Raw genomic sequence first — 21582 nt, 5'->3', positions numbered from 1 at the left:
GTGAATATGCTTTCAGCACATGCTAGTTTATAGCAATCACTGCTTATACCAAATGGTTTTGATCACCCACTATGTTAGAACAATTCCACAAAAAAGAAAATCTGTGTGATTTTTCACTCACTGTTGTTGTCTCCTCTTTGTCCTAACTTCCCAGAAATGCTAAAAAGATGGATGGAAAGGTAGTCAAAAAGCCACATATGGTGAATGACATTAAATACTAAAATCTTATGTTCTTTGGGTAGTTATCCTTCTCACAGTAATCACAGTAGTCTCTGCACATAAGGAAAAAAAAAGAGCCAGAAAGATCGTCACCTCTTAAACATTGTATTTACTAAAGCGTGAAATCAAATTGCTCAAACTTGGGTGCTGCAGCTCAGCCCTACGGCCACACTACACCGTTGAAAGACCACCTTATAAATGTGCTACCTTTTCTTCCCAGTGGAAGTTAAGCTCCTCTATAACCACTTTGCAGCCAAGCAGCAGTAGACATTTTGTTTTCGGGGCTGCGGAAGGATAGTACATAGCGTGAGAGAGAAAGATTTTAAAAGGTGAAATAGCTCAAACTACTTTTTGCTTTATGAATACATTCAGCTACAGATAAAACTATTAATCTTTATGCCAGTCCACAGTACCTTACAGCATTTTAAGCAGTCTCCATTTGAGGTCCTGATCTGACTTCTCTAGTTATGAATAAGTACTGTCAACAGCTCTAAAGCACCATAAACCACTCTTCTTCTCTTACTGCTAAGGACATTTCAAGTTCCCACTGCATACAACATCGTTTAAACAATAGTAAGAGGAATATACGCCAATCCTAAGTATACACTCAAGCTACCATGAACTACCAATGCATGTCTGCCTGCTAAATGCCTGGTTCCTACACCGATACACATAAATATTTGCACATTTGCTTATGGTGAGGAATTTAATAGCCATATACTCACATGACTTCCTATTTGCTCGTGACCGCTTCCTCTCTCTAGGCACCGCTCGCTGGCTTGGCACTTGGGTGGCAGACTTTACAATGCGATCCATGATCTCATCTGCTGCGTCATCCGTTGCATTAGGTGAATCGTCGTTGCCAGCGTTCCATGAACCGATACGGCCTGGAAAAGTCCAGCAAATGAATTGAGGGAAAAGAAGACGGAAAGTCTCTTGCGTCACTTTGGTTTTGCAATTGGGTTTTTGGGGGAATTACTGCAGGCAGCTCAGTCATTGCTACTTCAAACTGGCCAAAGGAGAAGACTCTGCCTAATGGAGAATATGTCTAAATAATACCCTAGACTCTCTGCTGTATCAGCAGAGAACCGAGAGCTCAAATGCAATTATAATTTTCTGTTCCCTTCAGCCTCAGCATCTTATTCTTGACCATACAACTGGCAAAAGTCTGCTAGAGACTGTCCATAAGCCAAGGATTGCTAGTGTTATGTGACCATGTTTCCCTCCGCTCCTATTACACAGAGACTAGAAGACACAGCACATGTTTAGAGACTGATGCAAATCAGCAACACAGGTCCTTTGTACCAAAAGAGAGAAAGAATCAACTTCCGAGCATCTGTATCACAGCCTAGTGCAAAGAAGACGTGAAACGGGCAAAAAGTGTGGTTTGATATGTCTCGTTGTCCCTTTCACAATGCAGAAATCACCTTCTCATCATAAAGCTGTATGTGTCCTGGCACAACTGCGTGTGCTCTGGTATGAGCAGAAAAGCAAGAGTCATTGGCAAGCTGAAAAGCTAAATAAGCAACTTTGGTTAAAACCACAAACAAACAAGTGAGCCATGTCTCCAAACCCAAGGCTCTGGCACTCCTTACTCCACGGAGCTGCATCAGTCGCATCTTTGGGTTCCTCCACTACAGACTACTGTTCCGCGTGCTTTTTGGTTTTAAGTCATGTGAAGGCTAGTATGCAGTGTGAACGCTGACAGAGAGTTCTGCAAAAGAGTGGGTGTGGTAGAATTGCAGCTAAAAATCCGCTGGTGACGCCGCTCTTTATCACATCCCCGATGTCAATAAACAACAGCTTTGATTAGCACTTTGCCCTGCTGCTTGTCTCCTGGCTCTCGTCAAGAGCAGCTGTATTACGATAACGCTCCTGACGAGCTTCTGTCTGGCTCAGGCGTCCTCTGCCTCTGCTGTTCTTCAGGGGAACACAAACTGACTCTCATTATCAGGACACACTGCTCGTTAGCATTCAATGGATTACTTCAGCTATTCAGTTTGCTGCAGTGCAGCTTGAATTATTTCATCTTTGTACTTTAGCTAGTTGACTTGCTTCTTAAATTGGGGCTGTGAAACGTCTAAATTAGACAGGATCATGGTTTCAAGCCTTAATAAACTACAGACTTAGTGGTGGATGCTCTGGATGTGCTATCAGTGGTATCAAAAAAGAATCAAGAAAGTGTAAGATATCCAGATGTGAGGGGAAAGAAATACCAGAACAGCAAACTGAAGACTTGAATTTTGGTGCACCACCTTTTGTCCAAAACCAACTTCCACGTATCACATGTATGGGAGGGGGTGAGGGGAAGACGAAAGAAAATAAACCGGTGAACCCAGTGTCTGTAAAATGATTTAGCGTGAAGAAAGTGGTTATTGGCTGCTTAAATGAAGAGGTGTACCAACGAATCATGTCTTGGACAAAACCCAAGGCTATCTCATTGCCAAGAACAGTTGTACCACTGAGCTCTTCTGTCAGAGTATCAGGTGTTGGAATCGGTGGATCGGGTCAGATTTTCATTTCCTCCCTGTCAGCTTTCAGCAATCACCCGTGCTGACGCTTAGAAACAGCAGAGTGCCGTGGACCTCAGAGAAAGTGGTATCTGTCGGGACAGCAAGGAGGCGTGGGGCTGTCCACAGCAGCTTTTTATGCCCCTAGCCTCCGCTGAATCCATTACCTTTGCTGTTTAGCAGGGAGGTAGTTAAAAGATTCATCATCTTTTTCCTACCTGTTTTCCTCTCCCCAACCCTTCCCTAAAATGCTGCAGGGCCCTTTCACTTCAATTTGAATTGCTACTTTCTACTTGCTTCTATTGAAAATAAAAATAAAACCACATCATGGATTCCCCGGATGGCCCATTTTGCTTTCATGATGAGAACAAGACTAAAAATTGGGGTGTTAAGCGGGCAGCCACGTTCACGGTGGCGGGGCGAGGTGAGAATTTCTGCAGGCTTGGACTCCAAGTGCCCCCAACGCGGGCTGCGACCCACACGTTCAAACTTCAGGTAAATCCTTCTACATCCCCGTGCCCCAAATCGCCACTTCCAGCGTGGAAAACACCCCTTGGGTCCTCTCCTTCCCCTTCGACCCTTTCCGCCACGGGCGCTACGCGAGGGGGCCGCGACCCGCGTTGGGCTCGCCGCGTGGCTACCGCACCAGAAGAAAGGTGGCCGAAAGGAACCCGCTGGCGCTTACCTCGGCTGGCCCGGCTTCGAGTGCGGACCCCGAGCGCCGTGGTGCCTTCCCCGCTGACGGAGGTGGTCTTCAGCACGGCCTTCATGTTCTCGTGCTCTGCAGCGTCCTCGGCGTACTGCAGCCCCTGGGGCTGGCTCTGGCAGGGGGGGGAGCTGCTGGAGAACTTGCCGGACTGCGGGAGGGGGAAAAAAACACACGGATCTGTTGTTTCAACAGAAAACGGGACGGAGAATAGGCCGGGGTCTTTGACCGCGAACTGCAAGGTGAACAACGTCCTCCCGGGCTTGGTTTGGAGGGCAGCTATTCCCAGAAGAGCCAGTCCTCTCCCAGAGCATGCACCCTGAGCAGAAATAAACTGGAAACGGGGCGACAGCAGGCAGCAGACACAACCAGAGGAAAACCAGATGCATTAGCTCAAGCTTTTATCATTTTGGTCCTCTCTCTGAGAGTATAAGGGACAAAGCGAAGACGTGCTTTGACACCTTTGACCCAGGCTGGGCCTGACCTGGGGTCAGGTACGACACCGACGGGGACAGCACGAGACCCAACACAAATAAGAAACTGCTGTTTTTTCGGTACAGTCACCTTTTAGTAACAAAGCCAAACGGGGAGAGCAGCCTAGGAAGAGAGTCCTTTCCCTCTTGCCTCTCTGCATTGCTGCACAGAAAACTCTCAAACTGCTCTATAACACAAATACCTACAAGTAACCTTAAAATGCATTATTTACCACTAACGCTGAAAAAAATCCCTGGTCCCAAAACAGCCAGCCAAATTATTTCATGGCCAAAACACAAAAATTGCAGTCAGCAGTTAGAGGAACAAACAAAACCTTACAAGAGGTTTAGGAATCTGCCCTCTGCTTCCCCGGCTCCCCCGTGATTTCCCTGTCACCACGACTACGTGAACAACAGCGGCTACATTAGCTGGGCACGAGTAGTGTGGGGAGGCAGCAGCTCCACCGGTTACCGAAAACAGCCATCTAGAAACAGATGAAAACAGCAGGAACAGCTACTTTCTAGGGAGGAGGAGAAGAGCTTGCACGGCCGGGCTGCTCTCCCTTCCCAGCCTCTGCCTACAAAGGGCTGCGATGTTGGTCTTTGCTCCGCTGCTCTCATCTACAGAGAGGCTGAAGCACGGTTAAAATACAGTCCCGGCTGCAGAAAAATACCAGCTCTGTCAACAGCAAACAGGCGTCGACAGACAATAATACCCCTCAGTATTCTCAGTCACATCATTCTGGCATCAGAAACTGAAATACATCTTCTTTTTTCCTTTTAATCTTTCTTACTCCAACCAGATCAGCACAGATGAAAGAAGGTGTGCTGCATTCTCTTCTTCCTTTGCATAATAAACAACATTAATTATTCACTTGATGGTATTGAGCCAGTCAGTTACAGGGATGCAAGCCTGCAGAGCCTTTCTGTCAAAAGGAAGGTAAATTGAAAGAAAAGACTCGGCCCTACTTTCAGAGTTTTGATTGAGTCCCCAGGGCTGTCAAGACTGCAAATTGAAAATATTTAATCTGGAAATCAATGACAGGATAATTCTATTTTAACATAACGGCTTTTTGGGGTAGGATAGCAAATTAAATGAGTAGCAAAACAATAATCCCTACAAGGCACTGAGCTAAATATACCAGTGTGAGATTTATTTTTGATAGTGAGAAATTTGTTTTCTTGTTAAAATATTAGCTTGCAACATTTTGATGTGGAAAGTACACAAGTGCTAGAGTTTCACATGTGAAATTAAAAGACAAAAAACCAGAGAGAAACTTCTATGAAAGTGCATGCCAGTTTTGCATTAAGAATACTCTTTTATACACAATGGGTTGCAAAGCTAATCAATACCATCTCAGAAAAAAAGGATAGTCTTCACATAACTGTTAGTTACTATTCACCCAGGTTAGTTACGTGTTGGCATAAACAGGCTAATTCATCTAATTTTCTTTCTGCGCCCCAAGCTATACAGCACAAATCATCACTGGGAGAGAAGGCCTATAGCCAGAAGTTTTATTTCACTTCCTCAATTTTCAGATGTTGCCGTAGATTAATGCCCAAACCCCAGACTCTTGAGCAAATGACTGCCATTATGAAACAGTGAGCAGTAAGCCACATTGTTTATGTTCAGCAAATTGAAGAAGGCTCTAATGCTGAACAAAAAAAGCATTGCACAATAGATGCTCCTCAAACCAATAAATTGTTTTATTATGACTATAGCTAGCACATTATAATTCTTAAATTATTTATTCACTCCTTTATTCATTTTCAACATCACCTTCAGGAGCACTTTCTGACAAATACATGAACTACTCCATGGCTCACCTCTACGGTGACTGGAGTATCTTATCTGCAATTCATACAGCAAGGAGAACCATTACAATTTGCTTTACATCCCGATATCCTGATGCTTTTGAACACTTTATAAAATAATACCATTTGGATTTACACAGCTTAATAATGAGTATGAAATTATCATGGTAATCTGTGGCCCAAGGTAACTGATGATCTCCATAACATTCAGATCACTGATGTTTTGGGTAGTGGGGATACTTTGCAGTTTAGTAAACAGACATTAAGGAATAGAAATGAGGAACTTAAAATTCTTAAGGCCTCAGATCAGGATATGCTTATTCAAGAGAGCAGGTATGCATATGGTGAAGCTGACTGTAAAAATGCATTCTTATGATTGAGCCAAAAAGCTATGAGAAAAATGTCATGGTTCATAGCTCCCACTGAGCAGATGGAGTTGAGCAGTCCATACTATCTGAGTTAGAAATTAGATGTCACAGCACACCAGGTACATGGCAATGACATGCTTTTTCAGAGAACCATACCTCAGCATCCTCTTCTTCATCGGTCTGCCACCGGAGACAAAGGACAGGGTGGAGAAGGACAAACAGCAAGATTTAGGACAGACAGTATGGTCAAACCACAACAGAGTAAGAGGTAACCACGGTACTGTTTATGCAATTATAGGAAGACATAAACATACAAAGTGTATAAGGAATTAATTCCTTAGACTATCAGCTTGCCGATTTTTTATTTTTTTTTAGTTAATTGTACGCAGAACAGACTGTCACTGTCAGTAGCATATATAAAGATTTCCTGATATTCCTTAGAGAAATGATGAAACCCTACCCCTAACCCATCCTATTTCTCTCCCTTGAGTCATGCGGTTGCTTGCCTACTTTTTGCCCTGTGGAAATTGAGAGCAGTAGGAAAGACTCCCTTCTCCTTTTTGCAGCTCTGTTCAGCACAGGGAGGTCCTGGCTGCTCTTTCTCCCAGTGCAGAGGTCAGCTTCTTGGCAATTCCTTTTCTCTACACTTCAGTGCTTGTTTTAATTCCTTTTTTAAGCTGGGGCTTTTTAACTTCCAGTTTAACAGAGAACTCAAATCAAATGCTGAGTAGTCTCTGAATAAATGCTTAAAGTTTTTCAGTAGCTGCCCGATATCAGATCCTGGAAATTAGAGAGATGCAATTATCCTTTGTCATTCAGGGCTTTCACCCTCTGTGACAGCAGGCGTGTAAAACTATCTTGACAGTTACACTACGTTAAATGCAAAAGGCATATCAAAATATTGTGGCATATGGAGCATTCTTAAATTTGGGGCTTTACAGGGAATTAGCAAACTATTTAGAGCTGTGTTTCCCAAATGCCTGGGGAATTCTTCATCGGGTCGTAAGATGCCCCACATGGAAGGTTCCCAAAGTAAAACACAGTTTCTCAAGTATCTGGGTGCCTTGTCTCCATAATTTTCAGTTTGATTGCTCCTGAAGTGCAAACATAGCCCAGAAATCCGATGCATTTTTTTATTTGTGGGTTTTGTTTTGTTTTTTAGATGAAGCATTCCACCAATTCTACTCCCCTCCCTAGTGTTACTAATACATATTTTTGACCTTATCTCCATCTCAGCTATGATTTCTGTCTGGGATTGATACATTCTGTTCCAAAAACATTCATCATTAAAAATGAAAGCCTGATTTACTTTGGCCCTCAGCTTAGTTTCAGCACAATCTCCATAAGAAGATTAGCTGTGAGAGTGGTGAGCAGCACATTAACATTACTTTTTAAGGGTATGTTTTATTTAAAGAGTGAGATGCTTATTTTTCTTCGGACACAGAGGCACTGACAGAAACACAGGCAGATGTTTTGCAGAGGGACCTCAGCAGGTATGTCCCCTTTACATTAAAAAGATCCATTGGGTTTTTTCCATCCCCCGGGGGGGCAAGGAGTCACACCATAAAGCAATTCTTCTGAAGAAGGCCACTGTTCACTTCGTAGCATGAATAGGAAACAGAAAGGAGAAGAATGGGAAGCAAGAGCGTACTTGCATTCTAATCCATATGTAGATCTATCGAATAAATAAAAGGCAGGAGGAGTGCAAATTAAGCTAAATAATATGCAAAAGGCACTCGGGGAAAGGTGAAATAGCAGAGTACCCACATTACAAACAGCGTGCCCCAAACAAAAGTCTATTATATTATTATTATTTTATATCAAGCTGGATTTTCACAGGGGAAGTCCCAGCTGCCGGCCTTCCTGCCCATTTAATCTAGCTAAAAGTGATCTGCTGTGGACTTACTTTAAGGGCAACGTACTCCTCTCTGACTTTGCTCCTCTCCAGTACCCAGGGCATTACCATTTCCCTTCGTCCTGCTCTGGGTGGAGAGGGCTCACACCTAGAACCGCTGTCTTCTACACCCAAAGCTAATCCAGCGCACGGGAGGAGCAGTTCATCATCCCCGTCACGTCTCCATGTCTGGAGAGCCGTTTGCCCCCAGCAAATACTGATAACAGGAGTCAAAGTAGCAAAATAAATACACTTTTGTTTCACGAGGGAATCTGCTCTCACTCAGGTGTCTAGATTCTGCCTTTTATTTCCTTCTTCATTTCATCATTATAAACACACTGAGAAAGATTAATAAATCAGGAAATTTTTAACATGTAATATTACCAAAAAGCACTGAAAGAATATTGGTATACTGAATACCTCTTGCGGACACGAGATGTTAATTTTAAGAAAAAAAGGCTGCTTGATTCTTCTGTCATCCAATACTGGATGTTGCAGGACAATCTGGGATCCTCCTCCTTCCTTCCCTCCCTCCCTTCCTCCCATTCTTCCTTTAGGCTAGCATTTCTATGTGGTGGATTTGCCATTTCAAAATATTATTTCTATTACATAGCAATTTTGGAATTGAAACTCTTAAGCATCGTAAAAAGCAGAGCTTCATAAATCTGGGAGACAGATGCTTATATTACCTACTATTATTAAAAATCATTAAAAAGCTCAGACTTCTATCTATAATTGCATTTCTTCCCTATTTTGCTTGCTTGTTATTTTTAGTGTGCCTGAAATGAGTGCTATCACTGGCTAAAGCCAGATATAAGGTTACAGAGACTAGGCAATTTTCCCTGCAAAACTGGCAACTCGCTGTTCCTCTCCTTTTTTTTTTTCCTTACCCTCCCCCCTGCCCCCATCTATCTCTCTCTTGCCGACAACATTCACCAAGATTTACACTGGCAGTGTCCAGTCCACTTCAGCTATTAAAGAACATATAAACATAAAGATCTCCGTGGTAAAAGGCTGAAAGGAGGACTGGAAATATTCCCCATCGTGTTTCTTAGCCCTACTCCACATGAGCAGATGCTGAAGCTGATGCAAGTTCTCCACGCGAAGAGCCAGCAGACTCTCTCCACGCGAAGAGCCAGCACCCCTCTGCCTTCCAAGTCCGCAGGGGGGACCAAGGTTTAAGAGATACGTGCCTTCTCATTTAAGAACTGGGATGGTGCTGGCTTATTCCTTTCCCATTTTTGCTAAAATCCCCTCTTCTTCTGCCTAAAAGCAATGCACTGTAAGGTGATAAAAATGAGATCCTGAGGAAACTTTCAAAAGGGCAAGGAGGTAAATATCAAATAACCGCACAATCCTTCTAGGTCACCAAAAGCCAAAACTAAAATTCCACATGACTACTTCTTACTAGAATTACTTTCTACAGAGTTTCTTTCCAATGTCAAGATCTAAACTTTCTTCTATCAGTGTTTTGTAACTAGTTGAACATACTGTCAATGCATTACTGCGATATCTTCCCTTTCCAATGCCTTCAAATATAAAACACTAAGAAAATCAAGACCAGATACAAACCACAGCCAACACAAGACTACAATAAAACTCCCCTTTTTCATCGTTCTTCACGCATAAATATCTTCCATCCTGCTGACTTGGAAACTTGTTTTGAGGTAGATCTGACTTTGAAGTTGTCAAAGGAAGCTGGGACAAATAGTCTGATGCAACTTTAATTCTGTTTTACCATGTACTGCAATCAAGTGAACAGTAAACGAGGCCATATTACTGGGCTACAGTTAAAGAGATTTAGTAAGTCCCGAAATAACCATATGGCCACAGGAATAACTCCCGTAAAGAATATCTCTATAACGGGAATTTTAAAGAATGTAGTTTTTTACTCCAGCAGGATTTTTGTTTTTAAGCTAACAGGACCGTTATATAATTGTAAATTAGTGATAGGCAAAAAGTGCTCCCTTTCTGGGGACCTGCAAGATATTTTTAGGTGGAGCACTAGCTGTCAGATGGCATTTAATTCTTGTCAAATCTCAACACTATCTTGAGCTGAACAAGACATCTTCTTCCTTTCTTACATTTTCAGACAACAGCCACCGTCCCTGGCTCTGCTCCTCACCAACTGCCTGTCAACCCTGAGCCTTTTCCTGGTTTGAAAGGGTCGCTTCGTTCCGTTCCCGGAACCCGGCTGCCAGTGATCAGATTTCCTTTTCCCCTCGCATTTCCTGCAGGAACAGGACACGGAGAAGCTTTCTGTCCTGCCACAGCCAGTTCTTTGGGACAGATAATACAGAAACACTACATCCTATAGTAGGAAAACAGTAACTCCTGCACGTCTCAGTATTGTTTAAACTAGTAAAAAGTATTGAAGCAATCTGAGGAAATGAAAATTTTAATTTACTAATCTCTTTGGTTAATGCTATCTTTTAGCTCCTATAGAATATGTCAGGAAAACCGAGAAGCAATTGAAGAAAGTGATCTCAGTTCCCCAGCGGTAGTTTTAAAAATTTGTACGACTATATTATACCCTTCGCATAAAATCAGAGCCTCTTCCTTAACCTGAGGCTAGACCAAAAGGAAAATCTTTTGAGATAATAATACAGGTTTAACATTTTCTCTAGATGGGGCAGATTTCCAAATTTAAAGAGGATATTGCCAGGAAAGATCTACAAATGATCGTGAGTCAATGACTTAAATACAGTCTCAATTTAGATCAGTCTCAATACATATATGTATTTTGACCCATGTTGCCTGAGCCATAAAACTGTAATCAGCTTAGGGCTTTTCATGCCAAAGGCAGGGGTAGCTTCATATGCAACGAACCACTTGCATCTAATCGAGACACCAGATTTGGATTTTGAGACAGCTGGAAACTTTTATTAAGTACTGGCACTTCTTAAAACTTTATTTGGATTGAGTCAAACTACATCAACTTAAAAAAAAAAAGTGAAAAAAAATCAAGGGGATTTTGAAGCTTGCTATGCTGAGAAAAATAATCTTATTTAAATTTATTCTATCAGTATGCAATCATAGAGTCAAAAAGGTTGCAGGGTAACATCTACTGTGATCATAAATTTGCCTGTTCTTTCAGAACCCCAAAGCAGTCTGTTCGCATAAAATTGGCTGTTCTGTGCTTTAAAGTTAAGAAGAAAATTGCTGTGTGTGTGCATGCATATACATACATACATAAAAATAGATAAAATACTAAGATTAAAGACTATATTAGAATATTCAAAGATGGAGGAAAAAAATCCATTTAAATTTGGTTGTAACCACTTAAATGGCTACAATGGTTCATCATTTAAATCATGTCCTCAATTAGAAGCCTAATTTCTAGGTTTTTTTTTTCTTTTTCGTATTCTTGGCTGATCAGGTACGCACAGCTCCTGGTGTCTTCTAGATATTTTGGGCACTGTCTGTGCAACACACAGAGATGCTCTTTTTGGATGCTTAATTTTAGTTTGTTCTCATTCTATAAATTGTAATGCAACAAAAATATACACAATCAAGGACTTGCAAGCTTTGCCTTCGAAGAGAACAGAGTTCATTACCTACAGTAGAAGAACCTCTTAAGAATAAAAATAAAGAGTAACAACACTTCATATACGACATTCAATGAAAGAAAGTTTTAAAAATCCATGCTGTGGGAGATACATTTTGCCACTTACATCTGTTATCATTTTCCCTCTGGTCTTGTTTCTTTCCCTGTGGTTAGCTCGTTTCTGTTTTTGCTGCAGAACTCGTTCCCTGGTGGTGCGGTATTCCAGAGCAAATTCGCTAATAATTTTGCAGAACTTATTGATGTTGACTTCACGTATTGCATAGGGAGGATGGCCCATAAATAACAAAAATGAGTGAAACCTGGAAAACAATGAGTTCATAAATGCAAAGGGAAAAAAATCTTTATTGATGGCTTCTGGGAAAATAAAAACACATTTCAGTGAATCCATTTATTACTTTATTAGCTCCCATCATTTCTTTTGTGCTACAGAATTTTCATGGATGCTTTGCATAACACTGGCATGTTTTATAATTAAAACCATGAAAGTCTTGTCTACGGTAACTTCATCCCAGTCCACTTTCCCAGGCTGATGCAGGAGATAAGATGTTTATGGAACTCTTATGGAACTCCATCTACTTTATATGACTAATTTGGCGTGTGAATGGCCAATTTCATTTCAGTTATAGAAAAAATATTTATTAAGTTTCAATTCTATTTATTTGTATTAAGCAACTTCAAAGAAGCTGTTAGGATGTTGGGGAAAGTCTAGACAAGAAGAATGCAGATTTACAGGCTAGCAAACACAAGAAGGAAAGAATTTCTGGTTCACAAAACTGACCATAAAATTGTATTATCTACCAAGTACTTTAGTTTGGGATACTCTCAATTCACAGTTTTACTGCTTTTGTGGCATTCAGAGCTTTCGCACTATTTGCAACCTTTACTATTGCTTCTATATTGCATGATTTACAATAGCGTGCTGAATGCTTAAAAATGTATGGGAATTCCTTTTAACTGCATCTACATCCCTGATGATAAAAAGTCTTCTCGGTCCTAGAAAGATGCAAGTACATGGATACATTTTTGGAGAACTATAGTAGTAGTTGCAGGACATAATAGGAAAAAATTAATATTTTTCTGCTTTGTACAATGCATATGATAAACACAACAGGAAACTGGTGAATTCACTTCCCTTCCCTTCCAATGCAACTGGGATTTCTGCTTACTTATGGCATGAAAACCCACTCACTATGAAAACAAAAGAAGAGCTGAATCAACTTCTCAAATGTATATCCACAAATTTGGGATCAGTTGGCATCCAGACCCTAACTTTGACCAGAGCAATTTGGAAATTATTCAGAAGTTGGAAAATCTCTCAAAATTTCATTAATAAGCAGGAACACATAGTTGTAGGTCTTGCAAATAGGAGTGGTGCTGCCTATAGAAGAACTCATTGTACAAGACTCGTTTCGACTTCTGCATATAACAAATTTGTCATTAGGACTTCAGTTTTTTGCTACGGCCTGTTCTTTTTTATCAGATGGTAAGCCAACCCCCCTCAAAAGTATTCAGGACAGAAAATACAGCAACTTAACCGTAAAGCTGCTAGCTTTTGGGGACTAGGATTTAAAAGACCCAGTTATTGCACCTTGGCAATAAATGACTGCCTGGATCATTGCTTCTTTTCATCAGAAATATAGAAACTTTCTGGAGTGGGGATCTTTCTTAAATGGCATCTATAACAAAGTATGCACCACATACATCCTGGTAACATTAATTGCTGGAATGTGGATTAAACACTTATAAAAACATATTTATGATGACATAATTTATAATTTTCGCAAGTAATTTATTATCAAGATATTGCTGTCACCACTCTAATTCTGTACCTGTTAATTATTCTTCTGTGAACAATCTTCAGGATTATGATTCTTTCTGCACAGTCTTTAAGGAACTCGGACATTTTTTGCTTTAGAGTTGGCTTCATTTCATGCTTTGCTATAGCCTTAAGGTGATCCCAGGACGCTTTGCACCGTCTTTCCATCTGACACAAGTTTTCCTGGAGTTGTTCAAAGTCAACCTGTAAGAAAAGAAAAGAAAAGAAAATGTAACACTTCAAGTGAAAACACTGGGGTAGTATCCTTGGATATCTGAACAATGCAATGTATGTATAAGAAAGGGTCAATGTAGTGGCAGCACAACATTAATTCACGTTATTAACTACTACTAAATAATTAAGAGATAGCTTTCTCCATCGCACTTTGTCTAGACATGAAACGTTAGTGCGGAAAACAAAGAAATACCCCTATAGATATATATTTGGTTTTAGTCTTGGAGGCCTAACACCTAAAGAAGGGACAATAAAATATTGTGATGTGGTTTTTCCCTTGCTAATAACTTCATGCCTGCACCAAGCAACTGCATGACTCAGTTATTTCTGAGGTAATACAAAACTTTCTCTTTTTATTAATCCTTTTCTCTACTACTCATAGCTTTTTATACCCTGTTTACAGCTCGCTGTTGTACCCAGCCAACACTTCTCCAATTTAGGAAGCACTTGGATCTATTCCCTAGCCTTGCACTGACTTGTTAATAGAGGATCCATTTCTAATCACAAAATTCACGGGCCAGAATTTTTTAAAGCTCTATTGAAAGTAAGTGTTATTTAGTGATCTCAGCACTAACTTTCACCCCTTGATATACAGTACGAATTTGCTGGCTTGTACCAAGATCATACAATGGCTTTGAAAGTCTCTCAACGCAGTTAAAATAAATGACTGCATCCTACAGTAACATTTATCAGGACAGAAGCCAACACATTCCACAGAAGGTGAGAGAGAGCTTCTCCTTTATTCACCAACCAAAAAAGGTGTTCAAATCGCAATGGTCGATAGAAGACATTCAGGATGCGTTGCTAACAAGCGGACAAAGTGCATTAACGACCCAGCCACAGCACACAACAGATGAAGAAAGTCAAACTACCCAACATGTTCTTGAATTCTGAAGAAAGGAAAAATTTATTTTATAATATCACTTCACAGTTCAGATGAACTCAAGCTATAAAATACAGATTTAGCTCTCGGATTCTAAACATGTCAGTCTTTGGGATGTTACAGTGTGGTACTCCAGTTAATTCCTTAATGCTAAATGAAAACCAGTGTCACAGACAGGTTTTATTTCACTCTTTTTAGCTGTGTGCAACACCCACTGCTGAGACCTATACTGAGGATAGCCATAAGAAATGCATTATTATTAAAAAGCTCCTGGTATTGATTTGATTTGTTTTTGCTGTGATTTATAAAGTGATGAATTTTTCCTCTTCACATGGAAATAAAAACATCCTTTGATCCATTCAGCTATTCAGAAAAGCCCTGCAGGCGGAGCAGCTGTGGGGTTTTTGTTTTCCTTATATCCATATCAATGCATATGTTTTAAAAGTCCTTTCCAGGTCAGTATTTTCACTGTTGATGATAAACACATTGCTGCTCTCCATAGATCGTATATCTAAAACACACATGGGGAAAAATACTAGCATTCCTATTAAGAACAAAAAGCCAAGAGGAGGTATTTCTAGGTCTTACTAGTAAGAATTATCCAACCTGGTTGGGGAAGTCTCTCAGCCCCTTCAGCAGAGAAATTTAATTTTATGGCAGCTTTCACTGAGAACAGAATGAGTTTTAATCTATCCAAAAGCTCTGATTTTCAAGCCTGTAGGGGTTCAAGAGACATCTTTGGAGAACAGCACATCTGCAGGGAAAAGACGTGGCGAATTCCTTACCCCTTGAAATCTCCCAACAGCCACTGCATCCACATGAGTGGGCAGTTCCAGTAAGGACTGGGGATGGCAGGTCGGGCTGAGGGATGCAAAGGAATTTTTTGAGCACAAACAACAAATCCCACCTCTGGGAAAGTCCTAAGGAGACCGCAGCAAGAAGAATGCCACCTGAGCTCCCCTGGAATAAACCTCTGTGGAGCGCAGGTGGCTCTGCTCGAGCAGAAGTTGGAAACTCCTGGAAGGAGTAAAGCTGGAAATCCAACACAGGAGAATGTGCTTGTGCACTCCCCACATGCAGACTGTCCTGCGCCCATAAGAATGTGACAAACCTGCACGAAATCTAAAATCTTCTGGCTGCCAGCTCTCCAGAGTTTGGTCAGTTGTTTGTGGACAGAAAGGAATACACTTACAGAAAAATATCCCTGTGTGAAATACTAAAAGTCAAAATTTTTCAGACAACCAGGTAGCCCACTTGATATTTCATGAAGTGCTATTTCACCAGTGCAAATTTTGCAGGTAGACACAGAATCCATTGCATTTCAGTCTGCTCTAGGTCTTACACGCCAGGAGTCACGTGAAGCTTCTTCACATGCGATACACCACACAACATCCCTTTCCTCTATCCAAGGTGTAGAAACTGCCTCCCAACAGAGCACCAGGTAACAAAGCTAAGCCTTCAGATCTTTCTTAAAAAAACCAAGCAACCAAACAAAAAACCTAGCTTTTATCAGCCTGCTGACAAGATTTTTTCCTACTAAATCTTGCAGAAGTGAGATTTTAAAAGTTCAGGCTGGATCGGCTGAAAAGGAAAATTCTGAAGTTAAAAATATTTGGACCCTCCTACCAAACGTATCAAAACACTTGATAGTTTGCAGCTTTACAGTACTACCTGCGTGACATTTCAAACCACAGAAAACAAGCTTCCCCCCCTCCCTGCTTTTTCTTCTACCTTGCCCTCATCTTTCCTCTGCCATCCCCTTTTTTTTCTTCAGTGCTGGTGTTCAGGTACGAAATTAGCCATAAACCTCTTGGCACAGTAAAGCCAAAGATCCACTGACCACTGATCTTCTAACTGGACCCTCCCACAATTGCAGACACTTGTACACAGGATCCAGGTGATAATTTTTTCTAGGCTAGTGAAATATAATATCCAGGTTGCATGCCACCAATTAGTGTCTCTTAAGCACATGTATGAACTCTCACACAGGCTGGCTTTCCACAGCTACCCGAAAAAGCAGTATGTATTTTTAACTGATAAAATACACCAAAATCCTGTTGAGGTAATATGCTCTTATTCGCCAAACTCTTACAATTTCTAAGCCTTGTAATGTGTTGGAATATTAACCCAGACAGCTACTAATTCCCTTAATTATGAGCACCAAATTCCGCTGAAAAGCAGGATCCTAAGGAATTTGACATCCTCAGATCCTCTTCTCTCTTCACTGTGAAGGCAAGCGCCTCATGGACATAAAGAAGCTTTTATAGTATTCTGAGCAGCAGCAGTCCAACGACTATGCGGCCAACAAGCCCCTCCATTTTATGCACATTTCTATCACAAAACAGGAGGTACTTTCATCAGTGGAAAATGTAAGTAAAACACAAATCCGCCCAAAAAGCAAATATTTAGCCTCACTTTAACTGAGATAACCAACCATGAAAGATGAGCACAGTGGTCCAAACCTAGATCTAATATTTGTGCACAAATGTTTAAAAGCAGTTACATTATTCAGAAATATCCTTGTAATTGCTTTTTTTTTTTTTTTTTGTATTTTTTCTGTCATTGTTGTTCTGTTTAGGATGTCTTCCAACACTGAAAGTGTTATATACAAATGTAGCAGTAACAACGATGATAAATGATCCCCCAACTACGTGTTGCTATGACAAGGAGAACAAGAACTTGTGCAGAATAATACTAATGACAATTATTCAATCTAATATGCATAAAGGAAACATGAAAATGCATATATAATACCATACCTCCCTCCCTGCCAGTCCACACAGCATTCCCAAGGGAGCACAGATTGCACCTTTTTATTTACGTGTTTATTTCCAACACTTTACTAAAAGAATTAATGCTGTATAATGGTAGAAAGATGTAATTCCTTTTTTTTTTTTTTTTTTCATTCTTTCTTTCCTGAAGGGAAAGATGCACCAATTCTTGCCTGCAGCTGGAAGGTCATGCTGGGACTAAGAAGGAACTCAGATGATTTGTGGCTCCGGGAGACCTCAGCATAGGAGGTCTCGGAGAAGAACTGCTGTGGCACTATTTTATAAGTAAGGTCCACTGAATAAAAGGAAGCCATAATCTGAAATTGTCTTTACAGCTTTCTCCCTGGATAGCAGTGCATGGATGTTGTATGTGGCCCCAGGATTTGGAGGAAGGTGGAAACATATATTCTTCTTTTTCCTCCTCAGTACATATATGTGCAAAAGACATGCAGCTTGCTGGTCCTCCTTACTGTTACCTTCTGCTACAATTCTAAAAAAGAAATCTCTTTTTTTTCCCTCAGGCAAAAGAACGAGTGGTCTTAGGCTGTTATGCAAAATAAAAATGTCTTCTTTTTCAGACACTATGTAATGTTTATTTTCATTTGTAAACCAGTTTAAATACAGCAACATTCTAAATGCTCCTGGGATATATTTGATATGTTCCTCCTTTCTCCTGCCAGGTTCCTCTTCATTCACAACCACACTACTGAAAAATATTCAGAACGATTTGTTATTTATCTGTGAAATCTCTTCCTAGGCCCACTGTTCGGTCTTCTGAGAAGCGCCTTTGTAGACACTGTTGCATCAGAGTGGAGTAGCCAGAGAGAGTCTATCCAAATCGGATTTAAAGACTAGTTTATGTGTCACAAGCCCTGCAGGGTCAGCCTCATTCAGGAAACCATCACTAATGGGCAACTTTAAACATAAAAATCTATTTTTCAATTTAATGCACCACCATATTTTGCACAAATGACACTCAGACAAAGAATAAAACCTCCCAACCACATGCCAGCAACGCCAGCACTCATTTTAATCCCTTTATATCATTATTTATTGCTTGCTACTATAGTAACAGATGACTCTGCCATAAACAACAACACAAAAAAGAATTCTACCAGATTTCTCACTTCATTGGGCTGAGAATTCAATATCACACGATACACCTACTGCTCAAATGACTTCTGTTCTTGCTGGTTTTCACCTGACTCAAAACCACCACCGCCATCAAATGGCTCAGCGTTCACTTCCCTGCCCATTCAGGTTCCATCAACACTGGTCCTTTAAAAGACCTATTTTTTTTCAAGTTCAACTCCATGCCATACATCCAGTATCACCTGCTGCGTATAGAAGCGTAAAGCTTTCTAATTCATGAAATACTAGACCATGCCCCAGTCATTCAGGCAGGACACGTACCAGGGAGCCTTTCTGGTCCTTGGGTCAGGATATTATTTCTCTGTGTGGCCACAAATATCTCACAGCCACGCAGGAATTGGACTCTTACTATTTGTTGGGAGAGAGAGGAAGGGCTGCTTTGAGGTGACATTGGGAATTAAATGCATTGGCTCAAACCTAAAGTGCCTTCCACTATATATTCCCAAGGGCAGCGTATACAATTCCAGGTATGCATTGCCGTGCACAGCAAACGACTGTAGCCGCTGTGGGATAACAGGTCATTTTTCTTCAGCGTTCCCTCAGCTGGAATGCACTCTACACACACGTCTCCTCTTCCAGCTAAATCTCCTTTAGTCTCTGGGCTAAGCTCTGCCACTACTCAGAGCACAGAACTGCCCTAAAATCAAAGATGCTGCACCTGATTACACTCGAGTTTCCTGCCTCCTGCATTTACATTCAGCCCTTGAATAGGGTCAAAAATGTCGCAACAGGATTGAAGTAAAAAAAACACAAAACAAATAAATAAAGGGAAACTGGTGAAGCTGAGGTTTCTGCTTAAAAAGCACTTCTTTTCAAAATCACTGCCAATTATCCAAAGTTTTGTTCTGAAGGCCAGTGAATAACTTGTTAGGTAGCCTCAGTATCCTTGTATGTGCCTTCCATTGCTTGATACTGTATTTATTGTTTATTGCTACAGCTTGTCTCTTTTAGTGGTGAACATCTCAAACCCAGATGTTTTCTAAGGAAGACCTGGATCTCTGCATTTTTATCCTGCCCACAAGGTGCATTAAATATAAGATCGATGATTTCACAATGACAAATGTTATTCTGCCTTAAATGCCTTAAATTCACATACAATAAAATGACAACTACTTTATCGCACGTCATAGAAAGACATACATAATCACTGACAAAATCTTTCTCTCTTCAAAGTTCAAGATAGTTTCTGCAGCAGACCACAGCATAGTCTGAGCTGTTTATAATTAGGGTCAGACCATACATTCTCACATTATTACAGGGATGCGTTCTGGCAGGGAACACTAAATCTTCCTCTTTTCCTGAGCTGGTTCAGCGCCAAAGGAAATTCTGAGAATTGCTCCTTGCAAACACACTATCATCTGAGTGCAGCAACCTTCTGTGGCATACGTTCAAAACTCTGTCTCCTCCAGTATTTCCACACTGGCTTGCTTCACCAAATGTCACAAGAATTATCCCAAGACCAACGTTAGTCCGACTTGCACGCTGCTGGTCACACGTTTTAAGTGAAGTAGATGCCAGCTCTCAAAAGCGAGCAAGGTATAAAGGAGGTTCTGCCCAGACATTTCTAATCCTAGGGGAAGAGGTGGCATCCTGCCAAAGTAATTCTGGAAATGAGAACGCTCATTGAAAATTAAAGGACAAAGGTCCCTTCTGACAGCGTCCCCCTACCTGCAACGCTACGGTCGTTTCACCTGCACCGTTATCGAAACGCCACGGTGCTGGCGCACGCGCTAAGCCTCCTCTGCTCTCTTTCAGACAAAACCTCCGAGTCCCGTTTGCCACCGAAGCTCCTTCGCCCTGGCCTGCCCTGCAGCCGGCAGGATCTGCCTTCTCCCGCTCCGCCTTCCCCCTTCTCCCGCTGGCCCGCGCCAGGAGCCGGGGCAGGTGCCGCAGTCCTTGGAGCGGGCATCGCCAGGAACGATAAACTGTAAGAAACCCTGCATCCCCCAACCCCGTTCTTCCGTGGAAAATAATTTGACTTTTGGCATTTATTTTTGTTTAACATAACGTAGGGAAAGCATACTTGAATGATAATTGCGCACAAATACTTGCTGTCAAGCGAGACAAGAGAAACTCCACTGAAGCAGCGCGGGAGGCAGCACGATCTTCCCTACGTTTTTTTTTTTCTTTTCTCCTCTCTCTGCTTTCCAGCACGTCAAGCAGAAGCTACCGCACGCCAGAAGGGCGCTTCTGTTTCAACCAGCTCCTTTTTCCCCACGCCTCCCTGCCGAGTCCCTCGGCGGGCAGCTGCAGGCTTCCTTCTCCCCTGCGTAGGTCTTCGTCTCGTCCCAAGTTCTTTCCCACCAGCAATCCTTGCCCCCGTCCCCTGCGTTGTTAACATTTCCTATGGCTTGCTTTTAAAAGCTGCCTGCTTTTCCATTGCCTAGTACCCGCAACTAATCCAAGCGTCTTGCTGCAGGGGTTAACAAGCAGCCAGAAGTTTGGGATCTTGTAAGTAAATTAAAATTAGGGGGAGAAAAGGACAATTGCTAGTTTACTCTATGGAGCTGGCCAGCTTTCAGATGCATGGGGAAAAATATTTATGGGGTTGAGAGAGAAGATGAGCATTTTTACTCAGAATACATTTTTTATTCACTAACAGAGAAGAACCTAGTGCTGATGCAACCCCTCCTTGACATACCGGTAAGGAAACTTCTAGGAACAATGGTGACTTTAACTGCAGAAATCTGGGGGTCTGCTTCAATATTAGGTACATCAGTTCTGATACAACTCCAACTTAAAATATGTTACAAAATAAAAAGAAAAAAAAAAAAAAGCAGCAGCAAGTGCTTTTAATCATGGGATGCTAAACAATCAGTGCCCTGCATGATCTTATATATTTTTATACAACCATGAATACCTTTATTTATCTAGAATTCTATTTTTTGGTAATTTTTTTCACTTGTGTCTGCTTTTTTTGCCATTTATGACTTCAGCCCTTCAACAAAAAGCCCCAAGTTTTGCAATAACTATGCCATTTTGTTTCTGGTCTTTCTAACTCCTTTCTGGTGAGGCAGCCTGTTTTCTTTATGTTTTTCTTTTTCATGAACTGAGGCTCAGGAAATTCTCATATGATGTGCATCTCAGGGGAAGGGGCATCTCTGTTTATCTACAGGATGGAAATTGTTTAGCCTTTGTGGTTTCTGAAAGATCTCTGTAGACAAAATGGAGCT

General features: G+C 41.3%; 1 protein-coding gene across 10 annotated transcripts in view; it reads right to left on the bottom strand.

Moving 5' to 3' along the window:
* The window catches only part of FHOD3 (formin homology 2 domain containing 3), a 393264-nt gene that overhangs the window by 19919 nt on the left and 351763 nt on the right, over positions 1-21582 (bottom strand). For 3 of the 10 annotated variants that reach the window (XM_069778704.1, XM_069778701.1, XM_069778702.1), the window contains 4 exons: positions 13383-13573; positions 11660-11852; positions 3415-3586; positions 945-1106 (listed from right to left, as the gene is read on the bottom strand). In XM_069778704.1, coding sequence (XP_069634805.1) covers positions 945-1106; positions 3415-3586; positions 11660-11852; positions 13383-13573 — 718 coding nt within the window. Of the gene's footprint in view, positions 1-121; positions 160-206; positions 504-944; positions 1107-3414; positions 3587-6247; positions 6272-11659; positions 11853-13382; positions 13574-21582 lie in introns of those variants that run through there. The other 7 variants (XM_069778695.1, XM_069778698.1, XM_069778696.1 and 4 more) reach the window with 5 other exon arrangements.

Source organism: Haliaeetus albicilla, chromosome 3 (genome assembly GCF_947461875.1).
Source record: "Haliaeetus albicilla chromosome 3, bHalAlb1.1, whole genome shotgun sequence".
Taxonomy (NCBI): domain Eukaryota; kingdom Metazoa; phylum Chordata; class Aves; order Accipitriformes; family Accipitridae; genus Haliaeetus; species Haliaeetus albicilla.
This window is presented reverse-complemented; position numbering and strand designations above follow the sequence as displayed.